This window comes from Babylonia areolata, chromosome 7 (assembly GCF_041734735.1).
Source record: "Babylonia areolata isolate BAREFJ2019XMU chromosome 7, ASM4173473v1, whole genome shotgun sequence".
Taxonomy (NCBI): domain Eukaryota; kingdom Metazoa; phylum Mollusca; class Gastropoda; order Neogastropoda; family Buccinidae; genus Babylonia; species Babylonia areolata.
The window spans coordinates 20,401,714-20,418,427 of NC_134882.1; the positions used below are offsets into that span (position 1 = coordinate 20,401,714).

Sequence of the window (16,714 nt, forward strand, 5' to 3'; positions counted from 1 at the left end):
AAGGGGTTTTTAATGGAATATGGATGCGTGATCTCGAACCAAAGCACACACACACACACACACACACACACACACACACACACACACACACACACACACACACCGTCAAACATTGAGGCACACACTTATACATACATTCATTGCCTGATACCTCTCTCTTTCTACACTTTGCCAACAAAGAGAAAGGCGACGATGCCCAGGGCGCCAGAAGCGCTTCCCATCCACAGCGGGGCAGAGACGTCTCCGGTGAGTTCCTCCACGGCGCCCGCCCAGGAGAACAGCAGGCAGTAGGACAGGGGCATGCTGGCTGCCACCAGGGACAGGGCCAAAGCCACAGGGTTCCTGCCCTCGCCTTTGATATCCTGGGAGAGAGGAAAGAAGGAACAGGTGGCCTCGCCTTTAACAACCTGGTAGAGAGAGGAAAGAAGAGAAAGGTGCCCTCGCCTTTAATTAACCTAGTAGAGAGGGGAAAGAAGGGAAAGGTGGCCTCGCCTTTAACAACCTGGCAGAGAGAGGAAAGAAGGGAAAGGTGCCCTCGCCTTTAATTAACCTAGTAGAGAGGGGAAAGAAGGAATAGGTGGCCTCGCCTTTAACAACCTGGTAGAGAGAGGAAAGAAGGGAAAGGTGCCCTCGCCTTTAATTAACCTAGTAGAGAGGGGAAAGAAGGGAAAGGTGGCCTCGCCTTTAATTAACCTAGTAGAGAGGGGAAAGAAGGGAAAGGTGGCCTCGCCTTTAATTAACCTAGTAGAGAGGGGAAAGAAGGGAAAGGTGCCCTCGCCTTGAATACCCTGGTAGAGTTTCAGTTTCAGTAGTTCAAGGAGGCGTCACTGCGTTCGGACAAATCCATATACGCTACACCACATCTGCCAAGCAGATGCCTCACCAGCAGCGTAACCCAACGCGCTTAGGCCTTGAGAAAAAATAAAAATTAAAAATAAATTAAAAAAAGAAAAAGAAAGGTGAATAAATAATAGATAAGCTTACATAAATAAAACAATAATAATTATAATATAAAAAAGATAGTAGTAGTAGTAGTAATAATAATAATAAATAAATAAGACAACAATGATGATATAAATAAGCAAATAAATGTAAAACATGAAGACACACATTCAGACATACACCCACACATGCATAACAGATATGCACCAAACATGCAGTTTCACAGATATGAAAGCACAGTCAAATATATATAAACGTACATGAGCTCCAACACACACACACACACACACACACACACACATTACCCTGCATCTCCTCTACCCCCCTCCTCCACACACTCATTTCTAGTCAACGTATCGCAGCTTCCACGGCACACACACACACACACACACACACACAGATGAACACTTACTTGTGCAAGCACACACACATACGCCCATATCTCCCACCCCCAACCCCACACACATATATACAAAGATATATATATATATATATATATATATATATATATATATATATATATATATATATATATACGTTCCAATATCCTGTTGCTCCCACAGTGTAGGCATGCATACACTCACATACCTCATCATCTATCCCCCGCCCCCCCGCACCCCCACTTCCCCCTCACACACACACACACACACACACACACACACACACACACACACACACACACACACGCACGTGCACAGAACTCTCCTGACACTTGTATACACTTACACTCTCGCGGATGCACAAACGCACTCAAAAACACAGACCCACACATGCACACAAACACACACATACACACACGCACAGAGGCTGCCACTGATTGGCCGCAAGAGGGATGGGAAAAGATCTCTGATGCCAAGAACGTGGCATCTAGTGTGTTGCTCAGTCTATTGTATTTGGAAAAGCCCACAGAGACTCTGTTCCGTTTTGAAGAAATTTGCGCAATGTTGGTTTGGAAATGATGCCGATATTTGTTTGATTTGCAAAGCATCGTGCTCCACCTTTCATGTTAGACTTACGGCTGCTCCCTCTCTCTGCTTTTATTTCTTTGAGGCGATCGATGGTGTGACGGCCTTGTACCTGTTCTTTTTGATATTCTTGGACTTTTCTGAGGATTTCCGATTTTCCTAGATGTAGGCCGCTCGTTGGTGTTGCGTTACCAGCAAGTCTGTCAGCTCGCTCATTTCCCTTAACACCTGCATGTCCCGGGCAGTATGACCATGTGAGTTTTTTTTTTAATCTGAAAGTTGCGCATTGCCTTATGCCACTCTGGGCTTCCCATTCCGTTTTCAATTTTCTGTATGAGGTAGAGAGGGGAAAGAATGAGAAGGTGCCCTCGCCTTTAATACCTGGTAGAGAGGGGAAAGAAGGGAAAGGTGCCCTCGCCTTTAATACCCTGGTAGAGAGGGGAAAGAAGGGAAAGGTGCCCTCGCCTTTAATACCCTGGTAGAGAGGGCAGAGAAGGGAAAGGTGCCCTCGCCTTTAATACCCTGGTAGAGAGGGCAAAGAAGGGAAAGGTGCCCTCGCCTTTAATACCCTGGTAGAGAGGGGAAAGAAGGAGAAGGTGCCCTCGCCTTTAATACCCTGGTAGAGAGGGGCAGAGAAGGGAAAGGTGCCCTCGCCTTTAATAACCTGGTAGAGAGGGGAAAGAAGGGAAAGGTGCCCTCGCCTTTAATACCCTTGGTAGAGAGGGGAAAGAAGGGACAGGTGCCCTCGCCTTTAATACCCTTGGTAGAGAGGGGGAAATAGGAGAAGGTGCCCTCGCCTTTAATAACCTGATAGAGAGGGGAAACAATGAAAAGGTGCCCTCGCCTTTAATACCCTGGTAGAGAGGGGAAAGAAGGGACAGGTGCCCTCGCCTTTAATACCTTGGTAGAGAGGGGAAAGAAGGAGAAGGTGCCCTCGCCTTTAATACCCTGGTAGAGAGGGGAAAGAAGGGACAGGTGCCCTCGCCTTTAATACCCTGGTAGAGAGGGGAAAGAAGGGACAGGTGCCCTCGCCTTTAATACCTTGGTAGAGAGGGGAAAGAAGGGAAAGGTGCCCTCGCCTTTAATAACCTGGTAGAGAGGGGAAAGAAGGGAAAGGTGCCCTCGCCTTTAATAACCTGGTAGAGAGGGGAAAGAAGGGAAAGGTGCCCTCGCCTTTAATACCCTGGTAGAGAGGGGAAAGAAGGGAAAGGTGCCCTCGCCTTTAATAACCTGGTAGAGAGGGGAAAGAAGGGACAGGTGCCCTCGCCTTTAATACCCTGGTAGAGAGGGGAAAGAAGGGAAAGGTGCCCTCGCCTTTAATAACCTGGTAGAGAGGGGAAAGAAGGGAAAGGTGCCCTCGCCTTTAATACCCTGGTAGAGAGGGGAAAGAAGGGAAAGGTGCCCTCGCCTTTAATAACCTGGTAGAGAGAGGAAAGAAGGGAAAAGGGAGAAAGACAGCCAGAGAGAGAAGCCGAAGATACAGACACTGAAGTGGTTGTTAATGTTTTATAATGTTCTATACTCTGAGCTTTGTCGTTGGTGGCAGCATAGGGCATGGTATAGCTGAAATATAACTGACTCACTATGCTCTGAGCTATATCGTTGGTGACGGCATATGGTTTGGTAAAGCCAAATTGAAAAATACTGTGACTCCCTATATTCTATGACTCACTATGCTCTGATCTACGTCGTTGGTGACGGCATAATTATGGCATGGTAAAGCACAAAAAAAGTAGTGTCACTATGCTCTATGGCTCACTATCCTCTATGACTCACTATGCTCTGAGCTATGTCGTTGGTGACTGCATGGGCCATGGTATAGCAGAATTATTAAAAAAAAAATAAAAAAATACTGTGACTCACTATGATCTATGACTGACTACGCTCTATGACTCATTATGCTCTTAGCTATGTTGTTGGTGACGGCATAGGGCATGATAAAGCAAAAAAACAAAAAACAAAAAAACGTACTGTGACTCACTATGCTCTATGACTCACTATGCTCTATGACTCACTATGCTCTGAGCAATGTCGTTGGTGACGGCATAGGGCATGGTGTAGAAGCACGTGCGCTGCACGCCAGACACCACGCACAGTAAGAAGACAGCCTCCAGCCTGGAGGTCAAGGCCGTCACCAGCATGGTCGCCGCCATCAGCGACTGTAGCAACAGGAACTCCGCGCGGAAACCTGTGGGCACGACGACGACGACGACGACATCGACGATAATTATCATTACAATGACAGTGATGATGTGATGATGATGATAATCATGATGATGATGATGATGTTCATGAAGATGCTGAAGATGATTACAATGACATTCGTGATAATGATGATGATGATGGGGGGATTACATCGACATCATCATCATCATTATAATGACAATAGTAACGATGATGATTACTATGATGGCAGTGATGACGATGAGAGTGAGGAGAATTGAGCGCGAACGGGAGAAAGATACGGTGACATCACCTTCATAATTATCTTGATAATAACAATAATGCTCCTCATCATCATTATCTTCACTATCGTCATCGTCATCGTTCACAATAATAACGATAACGAGGAAGAACACGACGACGATTAAACAACAGCAAAGAACATACAAATCATGACAACAACAAAGAGCAAAGAACGTCCGAAAGAAGATGAAGAATAAAAGAACCCTCAGTCCGTGTGGGACTGGAACCTAGGACCAAAGTGCTCCGTGAACTACGTGGTACCTGTACCCACCAGGCCAGGCCAGTAGCCTCTACTAGTGGTGGTAGTAATCGTAGTAGTAGTAGCAGTAGTAGCAGCGACGGCGGCGGCAGTAGTTGCAGCCGTAGTAGTAGCAGCAGAAGAAGTTGTAGTAGTAGTAGTAGTAGCAGCGGCGGCGGCGGCGGCAGTAGTTGCAGCCGTAGTAGTAGCAGCAGAAGAAGTTGTAGTAGTAGTAGTGATAGCAGTTGTAGTAGTAGTAGCAACAGCAGTAGTAGCAGAAATAGCAGCAGAAGCAACAGTAGTAGAGGGGCCTACCTTCGGTCAGAGACCATATACAAACACGGGATTTTCATTTGCACAACAAGCTGTCTGCATACCTACCTAGGTAGAGCCCACTAAGACTTGCCTTTGGACAGGCGCTCGTTGTTCGTTTCCTGTGTCATTCAGTCACGCACGCGCACGCAGCACACATGTATGTTATATTATTCACCCAGACAGGCCAGGAGTCTTGGATGAAGGATGCTGCTGACGAGGTATGTGGCGAAATAGAGCATGAGAGCCCGGGAGGCTGTCTTCATTCCTTCCTGGTATCTGGGGGAAAAAAGGTTCATTTCAGTCCAGTTGGTTTTCGTGCGTTAAGTATAATTATGCACGCAACGAAGGTAGGCGCGCGCAGACACACACACACACACACACACACACACACACACACACACACACACACACACTTTTCTGTAATTGTATTTAGATATTTGTTTCAAATTTCACCCTCCCTCCATATATCCGTTTTTTCCCCAAACTCACCATTCGTCCTTCCTCCCCTCCTCTTCTAAACGACAATACTCAAATGACCGTGTACATTAACACTGTAACAAAATTTCTTTAATCACCGATATGTGTGACGGGACACTAAAAAAAAAATCATCATCCTCCACAGAGAGAGAGAGAGAGAGAGAGAGAGAGAGAGAGAATGAGCGGCAAAGAGATCTTGAGAAAGACAGAGAACCCTAAAAAAAATTATTTATTTATTTATTTTTAAAAACGAGACAGACACGAGAGGAAGAGAAAGCCCACCACAGCTTTCTAGGAGAAATGTTGCCTCCAGTTGCTCCAGCACTCGAAATGAAAGATGGACTTGATGTTGAGTCCCTTGTTGAGAGTTGCCACTATTTATTGTTTATTAATATCGTTGTTCCAGTACTGTTTCAGTACACCATTTATTATTTGTTCCGTTCTAACCTTCCCAATATAAGAACAGGGGTGTAGATTTGAGCACAAGATACGCTGATATTCAAGGCGTTTTGATCCCCTAAGCAAATAGTAGGTATAACGCAAATCGCTGTGGTCGTATGCAAGGCTGCGGTTAGTAACTTGTTTGTCTTAATTGTTCTAATGACTTCTCCGAGCTCCAGCCAATACCCCATCACTCCACTGTTAGCTACAGTTTTTTGGGGGGAGTTTTTTTGTTTTGTTTTGTTTCTTATTTTCACTTCTCCCCCCCCCCCCCCCCCCCCCCCCCCCCCCCACACACACACACACAATCCGTCACCCACTTTCCACGCTCGATATGATTGTGTATATGTGTGTGTGTGTGTGTTGCAATGAATGAATGCGTACGGATCTAAATCAACATGTAGTGAATGGACTATAAACCAATGAAAAGAAGATGATGATGATGATAAAAAAGATTATGATGTTGATAAAGAAGACGAAGATTATGATGATGATGATAGTGATGAAGAAGAAGAAGAAGAAGAAGATGATGATGATGATGAACAACAACAACAGCAACAACAACAACGACGACTTCCACGACGACGACGACATCAGAGAGAAGGCCCACCTGTTCAAACTGTCGGACCCAGGCTCCGACACGGGGCTCCCACCGTACACTCCTTTTCCCACGAAATCGGACAAAGCGGCCGCGTACTTGAGAACACAGTCGGCGGTAAAGAAGGTGACAACGCACATCAGCGCGATCCGAGCTTTAGGGCGCTGCACACAAGACAGACGTCCTTGCCACACCCTGCTTCCTTCCTCGGACCTCAAACTGCCAGCATCCTCACGGCCCGTTTCAGCGGGTACCTTCACGCCCTGGCGTCTGGTGGCACAGTCTGTGGCACCGTATCCAACAGAAGCTGTCATCGCCCAGTCTCCTTCCATCTCCTCTTCTTCGTCGTCCACATTGTCGTCTTTCAGGAGAGGACGGCGATCTTCAGCCAAGGACGAGGGATAAATCTCCTCCTCCATAATGACAGAAGGGTCCACATACAGACTGCCTCTTTCCGAAGATCGGATGCTGTTCTCGACAGCTGGGCGGTTCCCAGTCTGCACGCTTTCCGGCGTTGAACTGAAACGATCGTGGAAAGAAGTGGTGTTGGTTTCGCACCGTTTCGTCGAAAGTGTGCCGTTTTTTCGGTTGTCGCGGGGTTTTCCCGCACAGTCTGTTCCAGACCGATTCTCGTGGAGGTTCACGGAGCTTCTTCCAGACTCGTTTTGGTGAAGTTGGCGGAGTTGTTTGTGGCCAGTGATGAAGGTGATGACCAGTCCGAGAACGATGACGAGAATGATGAGCAGACCCTGAGCACTGGTCTGTATGGTCAGTCTGGCTCTGAAACCGATCAGATCCATTGGTCATGGTGTGTGTTCGCATCGTACGAAGCAAACGCTTGATAGTAGATCTTTGAATGAGGTTTGATAGGAAACGATTGTAGATCTATAGGGGGCGGGGGGGGGGGGGTACAACATTATTGTAGATCTTTGGACGAGGTTTGATACAAAACATTAATCAAAGAAAAACAAAAAACGGCTGGACCATGTGCAATACCACGCCATTGCCATTTAAGTAGAGAATAGGAGAGAGAGAGAGAGACAGAAAGCAGTAAAGATTACGAATGTTTGTTCAGATTAAGGCCTTGACGCCATACTGATTTCCCATGGAGAAATGGCAAGGCAAAGCAAAAAATTCGCAATGGAAACATACAGACAAACAAAGGGAAGAGGAAGCAACTGAGATATAGAAAGAATGCGACAGGCTGGCTAAAAGATACCATCACCACACACACACACACACACACACACACACACACACACACACACACACACAGAGAGAGAGAGAGAGAGAAACACACACACACACACACACACACACACAAACACCCACACACATACAACGACCACCACAAGAACCATCACCACACCACATTACACCACACCACACCACACCACACCCACACACACACACACACACACACACACACACACACACCGACCACCACCACCACAAGAACCATCACCACACCACATTACACCACACCACACCACACACACACACACACACACACACACGACCACCACCACAAGAACCATCACCACACTACACCACACCACACACACACACACACACACACACACACACACACACACACACACACACCGACCACCACCACAACAGGAACCATCACCACACCAGCACCTCCACCACCACCACAACAACAACTACTACACCCCAACCAACCCACATCCACAGAAACGAACGCAGCACAAACACCGAGTGCTCTCACTCACCCCTCAACACCGTCCAGCCCCAGAAGTGACGTGAAGTCTACCAGGCCAAGAGCAGCGTTGGTCACTCCCCCCACCGCCCCGACAACCACCCCCACCACCAGCAGGGAAGTATGCTCTGCGCGTGCGCTGCACGTGACCAGAAAGGCTTTGACGAAGCAGTTGGAACAATCGAAGCCCAGATCCATGAGGATGACCCCCAACATCCCCAGCCCAGCCTTTAAAGGCACCTGAAGAGGACACAGTGTTGAAGACTTCAGCTAAAACTTCAGCAAGGCATCATTTCGCTGATGGTAGAACCATTTGCATCTACAAAGGAATGACTCTCGACTGACCACTACCCCCCCCCACACCCTCCACCACGCATCCCCCCCTGCCCCCTGCCCCTCCCCTGCACCCCCCTTGCTGCAAGTTGTCTGCATAGGTCTCTCTTGAAATGATTATTTAATTTGCGTTTGCTTTCTTATTTCCTGTTGTTGTTTTTTCATGTTTAACTTTTGACAAGTCTGTCCTATATGAAAGATTATGTTCGTTTTTTTATGTATTTCGTTTGTTCGGTATAGATCATTCATGTTTTTTCGATAATAATTTGCCCCGGTATGTCAAGGCAATTTACAGTGTTCATGAAAAGTTAAGAACCACTCAGGAACTTGCATAGTTTTCTTCTTGGGGGCATGATGGCATGATGTTGAATTTCAGGCAAACAGTATTGCACAGCTTATGACATGAGCACCACTCACAACCAGAGGTAATTATTTTTCTATTTTTTTCTTCAATGAAAGATTAAAGCTATCGTTTACAAACCACCGAATAACAAAATTGTTTGCTGAAACATGTTGGGTTGTTTTTGTTTTTTTTTTGTTTTGTTTTTTTTGGTTTGTTTTGGTTTTATTTTTAGGGTTGTTGTGTTGTTGTTGTTGTTGTTGTTTTTTGGGGGGGTTAGCTGTTCAAAGTGAGCATGTGCCAAAAACAGCAGTTTGTTTATTCAGTGAGAGTCCAGTGGCAGACAATGGGCAGTCTGCACAATGTCAATCATCTCAACATTTTAGTGAAGTCTGAATATAAGAACAGCACTAAGGCGAGTGCTGCTTGAACTCGCATGACCGGACACTTGCTCACAGGATAAACTGAAAGTTACACAAAAAGCATGCCTGAATACTTGAAATTATGCCTATAATATTATTTTGTTGTAAACTGCGCGTTATAATATCACACAGATCAACGTTTAAACAAATGTTTATTGTTCTACCCGTAATAATTTTGATGAGGAATGATTTATATTCAGCACAATATATTGTTTTAGCTTCCCAGTGTACAAAATTATGTCTGTATCTGTAAACCATTGCATGAAAAAAAATTGTTTTTTGGGGGGAAGGGGGAAGAAAAAAGAAGCACGCCCAAAGAATAAAACTGCCATCAAATCAAAGAGCCAAAATCAATGAACATATACTTCTAATAAACAGGGGGGAAAGTATTACTCACATTCACACTCCCAGTATCATACGCTTGAAGTGACGAACCATTCACCGTGAAAGAGTTTGCTCCTTCTGGATCATCTGCGAAGACAAAACTGTTCACGTCTTGCCCGCCACTCGCATTCATCTTCACAAATTCGCTGACAGACAAGTTACTGGCAGAAGAGTGGGACGAAACTGAATGGTTCGACGGACTCCCAGAGCCACCAGTCTCCATGCGGACGGCAGCACCGCTGTAATCCATCAGGTACCCCAGGTGCATTGCGTTCGCCAAGAGTAGACACAGCATTCCAAGGGTTTGCACACCAGCGGCGAACACTATGGAGGCGAACTTCCGGCGTTGAGGGTTGTGTCCCCTGTCGAGGAGCCAGCCGAGGAAGGGGAGGAGGAGGATGGAGGAGGGACCGGAAACCAGGCCCGGGAGGTACGTCAGGCTCAGTGGCATCCCCAGGGTCTGCAGGATCTGTTTGTGTTTGTCCGATCGTGCCAAGTTAGTACACAGGTAGGTAAATGGACACGTAGGTAAACAGATAGGTATAGATGGGTAATGGATCATTACAGGATAGGTGCACTTGTTCTTGGTCGGAATATATAATTTGGACACTGAACAGACAAATACGCTAAAATGTATGTGAGGGAGAGAGAGAGAGAGAGAGCAAAGGAAAGAAAGGAAGAGAGAGGGGGGCAGACAAACAGATGACCGACAAAGATAAAGCAGGAAATGCAGGTGCGACAAAGAGAAAAGCAAGATGACATTAACAAAGCAAAAGAAAAAGAAAGAGCAACAACAGCAACAAACTTCATCAGGGAAATCACTGCATTCATCAATATTACCATCACCGCTGGTACCACAACATCATCATCGTCGTCGTCATCATTTTCAACAATAGCAGCAACATCATCACATTCGTCGTCGATGTCATTATCTTTAAAAATAAAAATAATTTAAAAAAAAATAATAATAATAATAAAATGAATAAATAAATAAAAACAGTAACATCATGATCACCGTCGTCATTGTCATTAACAACGGCACGCCATCATCATCATCGACTTCAACCATAACAACAGCACGTCATCATCGTCATCAGCGGCGTAACATCATCGTCATCGTCTTCAACAACAAGAACAACACGTCTCATCGTCGTCAACATCGGCTCCGTCACCACTCACAGGCACAGTGTAGATCTGCTGGAAGTTGATTATCGCTTCCGTTCCACCCAGCTGCGCACACAGCAGCAACTTCCGGGTCAAAGTCATCCGGTGACCTTTCCCGTCATCCTTTGCGGCGTGGACGTCGTTCATTTTACTTTCCAAGTTGATGATGAAGAGGTTTATGGATCTGTCCTTGAGGTATTTTCAAAACGGAATATTACCGGTCTTTGTGTGTGTGTGTGTGTGTGTGTGTGTGTGTGTGTGTGTGTGTAGCACTGAACAGAACACGGAACAAACACACACACAAAAAAAGTAGACCGAAAAAGATTCCCCAAGCTTCCGCAGTTACTCCCCATCTTTCATTCCAAACACATAGACAAATCTTAAAATCTAAATTTTTACATTGCTATTTCAAATCACTTGTCTTCCAACCCTAGCGCTCTCTGAAATTCTTCAAACAATAAACATATAACATAAGACACGCATTAAGCCACATGAAGACATGGTTTCCTTTGGCCAGTCCTTGCCAAAAGTCCTCGTTAAAAGTTAAATCCCTTGTTTCTCCTATATGTAGTTCTCTTCATTAGAATTTTATCTATTAGACATTTTGTGTGTGTGTGTGTGTGTTGTTTGGGTTTTTGTTGTTGTTGTTGTTGTTTGTTGTTGTTGTTTTGTTTTGTTTATTGCTAATAAAAAAAAATATATTATTTGCATGTTTGATCAAATGGGCCTATTTCTAATTTTCAACATCGCTTTTTTGTGTGGGCTGTTGTTGCTGTTGTTGTTGTTGTTTTGGTTTTGTTGTTGTTGTTTTTTGTATGGTGTGTGTAATAGCTGATTATATCTAACATTTCAATGCCTCCCCAGGGGAGCACATAAAATAAACTTCTTGCCTCCTTACCTTGCCTTACCTTGCCTTGCCTTGCCTTGCCTTGCCTTGCCGCTACCTGTCCCTTGTTGACTCTGGCGTCTCCTCCGACGTCCTCTTCTTCTTCTGGCGCTGACTTTGTTGGTGCCGTCTTCTTGTGAAGTGTCGCACTCTTCTTCTTCTGTTGTCGTCTCCACGTCACAGTCTTCTTCTGCCTCCACGTCGTCTCCACGTCACAGTCTTCTTCTTCTGTTGTCGTCTCCACGTCACAGTCTTCTTCTTCTGCTGTCGTCTCCACGTCACAGTCTTCTTCTTCTGTTGTCGTCTCCACGTCCCAGTCTTCTTCTTCTGTTGTCGTCTCCACGTCACAGTCTTCTTCTGCTTCCACGTCGTCTCCACGTCACAGTCTTCTCCTCCTGCTGTAGTCTCCACGTCACAGTCTTCTCCTCCTGCTGTAGTCTCCACGTCACAGTCTTCTCCTCCTGCTGTAGTCTCCACGTCACAGTCTTCTCCTCCTGCTGTAGTTTCCACGTCACAGTCTTCTCCTCCTGCTGTAGTCTACACGTCACAGTCTTCTCCTCCTGCTACCGTCTCCACGTCACAGTCTTCTCCTCCTGCTACCGTCTCCACGTCACAGTCTTCTCCTGCGGTCTTCTCCACGTCACAGTCTTCTTTTGCTGCTGTCTCTCACGTCACAGTCTTCTTTTGCTGTCTTCTCCACGTCGCAGTCTCCTCCTTCTGTCTTCTACAGTCTCTCCTGCTGTCGTCTCCACGTCACAGTCTTCTCCTCCTGCTGTCGTCTCTCACGTCACAGTCTTCTTTTGCTGTCTTCTCCACGTCGCAGTCTTCTCCTTCTGTCTTCTACAGTCTCTCCTGCTGTCGTCTACACGTCACAGTTTTCTTCTCCTGCAGTCGTCTCCAACAACTTCAGCTCAGGCTCTGACTGTGTGGTTGCGCCGTCTTAAGTCTTGCTTAGTCGGACTGCCTGCAGTTCCTCGGTTCGAACAGCTGTTGCCTACAACCTTTTCACCAACTGTCCTTCCGCTTTGCTGGCTTCTTTCCGACTAGACTGCCGAGCAGTCACTCCACCACTCTTAATACCCACCTCTTGTGTGTGTGTTGGCCAATCAGTCGCACAGCTCAGTCACGTGAGTTAATTAATTAATTAATGCTGCAAAACGTTCACCCCTCTTCCCTTTTCCCACCACCCGTGCGAACCTAACCCCCACCCGTGAATGGTTACCACGTCCAAAAGGCACCGTGGTATTTTCTCTCGGAACGCGGGTTTCTCTCTCTGTCTCTGTCTCTCTTTCTCTCTCTCTTTCTCTCTCTCTGTGTCTGTGTGTCTGTGTAACTCTGTCTCTGTCTCTGTCTCTGTCTGTCTCTCTGTCTCTGTCTCTGTCTCTGTCTCTCTCTCTCTCTCTCTCTCTCTCTCTCTCTCTCTGTATGTTCCTGTGCCTCGGATTCAATCCCCGAGCATTTAATCAGAAAGCAAGAAAGAGAGATAGATAGATAGATAGATAGATAGAAGTTTATGCATATTTATCAATATATCTACATATAATATATAAGGATTTGTGACCCAGAATGAACATGAGGCATTCAAATCAATTATACTTTTTTTTGTAAGATTCTGAAGTAGATAACGGAAATGAATTGACAAAATGAAGAAGCAATCACACACATGCGCGCGCGCACACACACTTTCATCATAACTGCGTGTGTACTTCACACATATGCACCAAACACACGCGCACGCATACACTCACACACATACACACACACACACACACAACAACATACAACAACAACAGCAATACTCAACTGTTCCGGTGATGCCTGGCGACAGTACATGCCGCAACGTATTAATTAAAGACTGCATGATTATATTGTCGCTTGTGGAGCTGGTAAAGATGCGACAATAGAATTATATCAGTTATCATATCTGCCTTGAGCGTCCGCACATAATTGTCGCCGGCAACAATTTGTGCACGGTGAAAAAAAATACGCTGGTAAACCATTGTTACATTTTCGGGTGTGTGTGTGTTGGGGGGGGGGGGGTCTTTTTTCACGCGTGCCGTAGAATTTAATGCAAGGAAGGATTTTTTTTTTTTTTTTTTTTTTTTTTTTGGGGGGGGGGGTCATGGGGGGGGGGGGAGGAGGTACGCTTCGTGACTTAGCAAATGTGGTGAAGACCTTGTAGATGATACGATGTCACATCGTTTCCTAAGGCAGTTATTGACAGACTGCACTGAAGCTTTAACAAACGATCTGTCGGTAAAAGTAAGACTCGGTAAGACTGCGGGGGAAGGGGGCCCGGGGGGGGGGGTGAGAACAGGGTGAATGTTCTGGTGATTTTTTCAAAAAATAGTCATTTGGTGTTGTAAGATTACAAGGGTTATTTGTACAAGGTCCTACGAATTTGTAAAATTCTAGGGTATATTTTTTTTTAAGTCCTGAGATGTTGTAGAATAGCACACGGTTCTTTGTCAAAAAGGTCTTGTTATGGTGTAGCATACTATCAATCTGTGTCAAAAAGGTCTTGTTATGGTGTAGCATACTATGAATCTGTGTCAAAAAGGTCTTGTTATGGTGTAGCATACTATCAATCTGTGTCAAAAGGTTTTGTAATATTGTAAGCTACTGGGGTTCTTTTGTCAAAAGGTATAGGACGTTTTAACCTATAAGGATTGTTTGTGGAAAAGCTCTTTTAATATAGTAACATTCTAGGTTGTTTTGTTTCGTTTTGTTTTTGTTGTTATTGTTGTTGTCAGAAGGTCCTATGATGCTATTGCATACTTGGGTTCCTTGTCAAAAGCTTCTGTGATGTAGTAAAATTCTAGGTTCTGTCGGAAACGGTCCTATGATATATATATATATAAAAACAAAACAAAAAAACTACACGTCCTGTTGTAGAACGTTCTTTGATAGTGTAAGGTCTTGGGTCCATTTGGCGGGGAAAAAAGTCGTTTGAGGTCCATAATTTTGAAAAAAAAAAAAAAAAAAAAAAGTCCTTTGAGGTTCAGATTTAAAACATCTTCCAGGGTTGTAAAATCCAATGGAGGACCAATTATAAAACTCACTTGGTGTTGTAAGATCAACGACTTTTTCTCCTTTTTTTTCTTTCTTTTTTTTATATAAAAGGTCTTTTTGTATTGTATGTACTATCCGTCTTGATTCCCGTTTTTTTTTGTTGTTTTTTGTTTTTTGTTTGTTTGTTTGTTTTCACAGTATTTTGAGTTCAGATTGTAAAACATCCTTCGACTTCATTAAAATCCAGTATTCTTAATGACCTCATCCCTCATCTCTCAAGTTACGGAATCTTAATCGCCGCTGAAAGAAAAGTGAAATAGAAGCCTAAAAGAGAGTACGAAGATATACTATGTTTCATAGTGTATGCGAGTGTCTAATGACACAGATGATAATTTCTCTCCCCCCCCCCCCCCTCCCCCCATATATACAAGCTTACTGAAAAAAAATCAATACGTGTCTTTGCAACTAGAAAATGACATGTCCTTTATTTCTTTATTGATATTTTTATGTGTTTGTTCATACATCTATTCGTGTCTTTATTGTTTAATTATCTACTTATCTATCTATTTCATTCTTTTTTTTCCTTTTTTTATCAAGACTTAAGATGGACACTCACTGCGATGTAGAGGATGACGGAAAAGGTCAATGAACTTGACCCGGAAGCTGATGCTGTGCGCGTGAGGACAGAGGCGATCACACGCTTCGAAAAGAGTTACACTATGCCTGTGAGGGAGACTGGTGACGATGACGACGATGACAACGATAACGCTGTTGATGATTGTTATTGCTGCTGTCGTTGCTGTTTGGGTTTGTTTTTTGTTTTGTTTTGTTTATGCTTCTTTTTTTTTTCCCCTCATTTTCCACTTCCTCCCACTTGTCCTACTCCACCCCCACCCCCAACTTCCTCTTTCATCGACTTCTTCTTCTTCTCTCGTTTCTTCTTCTTCTTCTTCTTCTTCTCTCGTTTCTTCTTCTTCTTCTCTCGTTTCTTCTTCTTCTTCTTCTTCTTCTTCTTCTCTCGTTTCTTCTTCTTCTTCTTCTCCTCCTCCTCCTTTCCTTTCTTCTTCTGCTGCTACTGATTTTCTGTCCTCTCTTTCTTTAGCATCCTTGTCCCACATTTCTTGTGTTTGTGTAGGGGTGGGGGTTGGGGGTTTATGTGGTGTGTGTGTGTGTGTGTGTGCATGTGTGCGTGTACATCTGTGTATGTGTATGAGAGAGAGAGAGAGAGAGAACACCATCACCATCACCGTCAGCATCGATAGCAGTATAGCAGTACATTGTATGTAACAACCTTCTCGTCACACACACGCGCGCACACACACACACACACACACACACACACACACACACACACACACACACACGTGCATGATGCACACATCGATACGGGTGGAAACACTCCTGTTTTTATTTACTGAAGGGAGATAACAAACTGAGCCAAACAAACATAGTAGTTACAGAAGACTTGAGCAGTGTTTGCTTCCCCTATCACGGTTGGGGCATGGGGGGCGAGGGAGGCGTGTGGGGATGGAGAAGGGAGGCAAACCACTGACTGCTGTCGATCAATCAATTAACTGATCAGTCATCAGTCAGTCAAGTTTATCGAAACCCGTCTCTATTTCTCTTGTTTTTCTTTCTTTTTTTTTCTTTTTTTGGGGGGGAGGTGGGGGCGGGGTGGTGTCAAAATACACATGTGCAGGCGTGCAAGAAAGCACACACACACACACACACACACACACACACACACACACCACACACACACACACACACACACACACACACACACACACACACACACACACAAACACACACACACACACTACAAACTCTCTCTGTCTGTGTCTCTCTGTCTCTGTCTGTGTGTGTGTCTCTCTCTCTCTTATCTGTCTACCTCTCTGTGCAGCACCAATAGCCCAAAGATAAAAGCAACAAAATCCGGTTTTTCTTTTCTTTTCTTTTTTTTCCAGTTTCAACTGATTTGCTGTGAGAGCTCGCTGTTGTATATTTT

General features: G+C 44.9%; 1 protein-coding gene across 1 annotated transcript; it reads right to left on the bottom strand.

The window, feature by feature from the left end:
* Positions 1-68: 68 nt before the first annotated feature.
* LOC143284182 (uncharacterized) lies at positions 69-10,995 on the bottom strand. Its single transcript, XM_076590849.1, has 7 exons — positions 10,824-10,995; positions 9,658-10,113; positions 8,179-8,405; positions 6,455-7,222; positions 5,102-5,202; positions 3,923-4,095; positions 69-362 (listed from the first exon to the last, which is right to left on the bottom strand). Exons 1-7 carry the CDS (start codon positions 10,953-10,955, stop codon positions 162-164), a joined length of 2,058 nt encoding a protein of 685 aa, XP_076446964.1. The 5' UTR covers positions 10,956-10,995; the 3' UTR covers positions 69-161.
* Between the last annotated feature and the right edge of the window lie 5,719 nt (positions 10,996-16,714).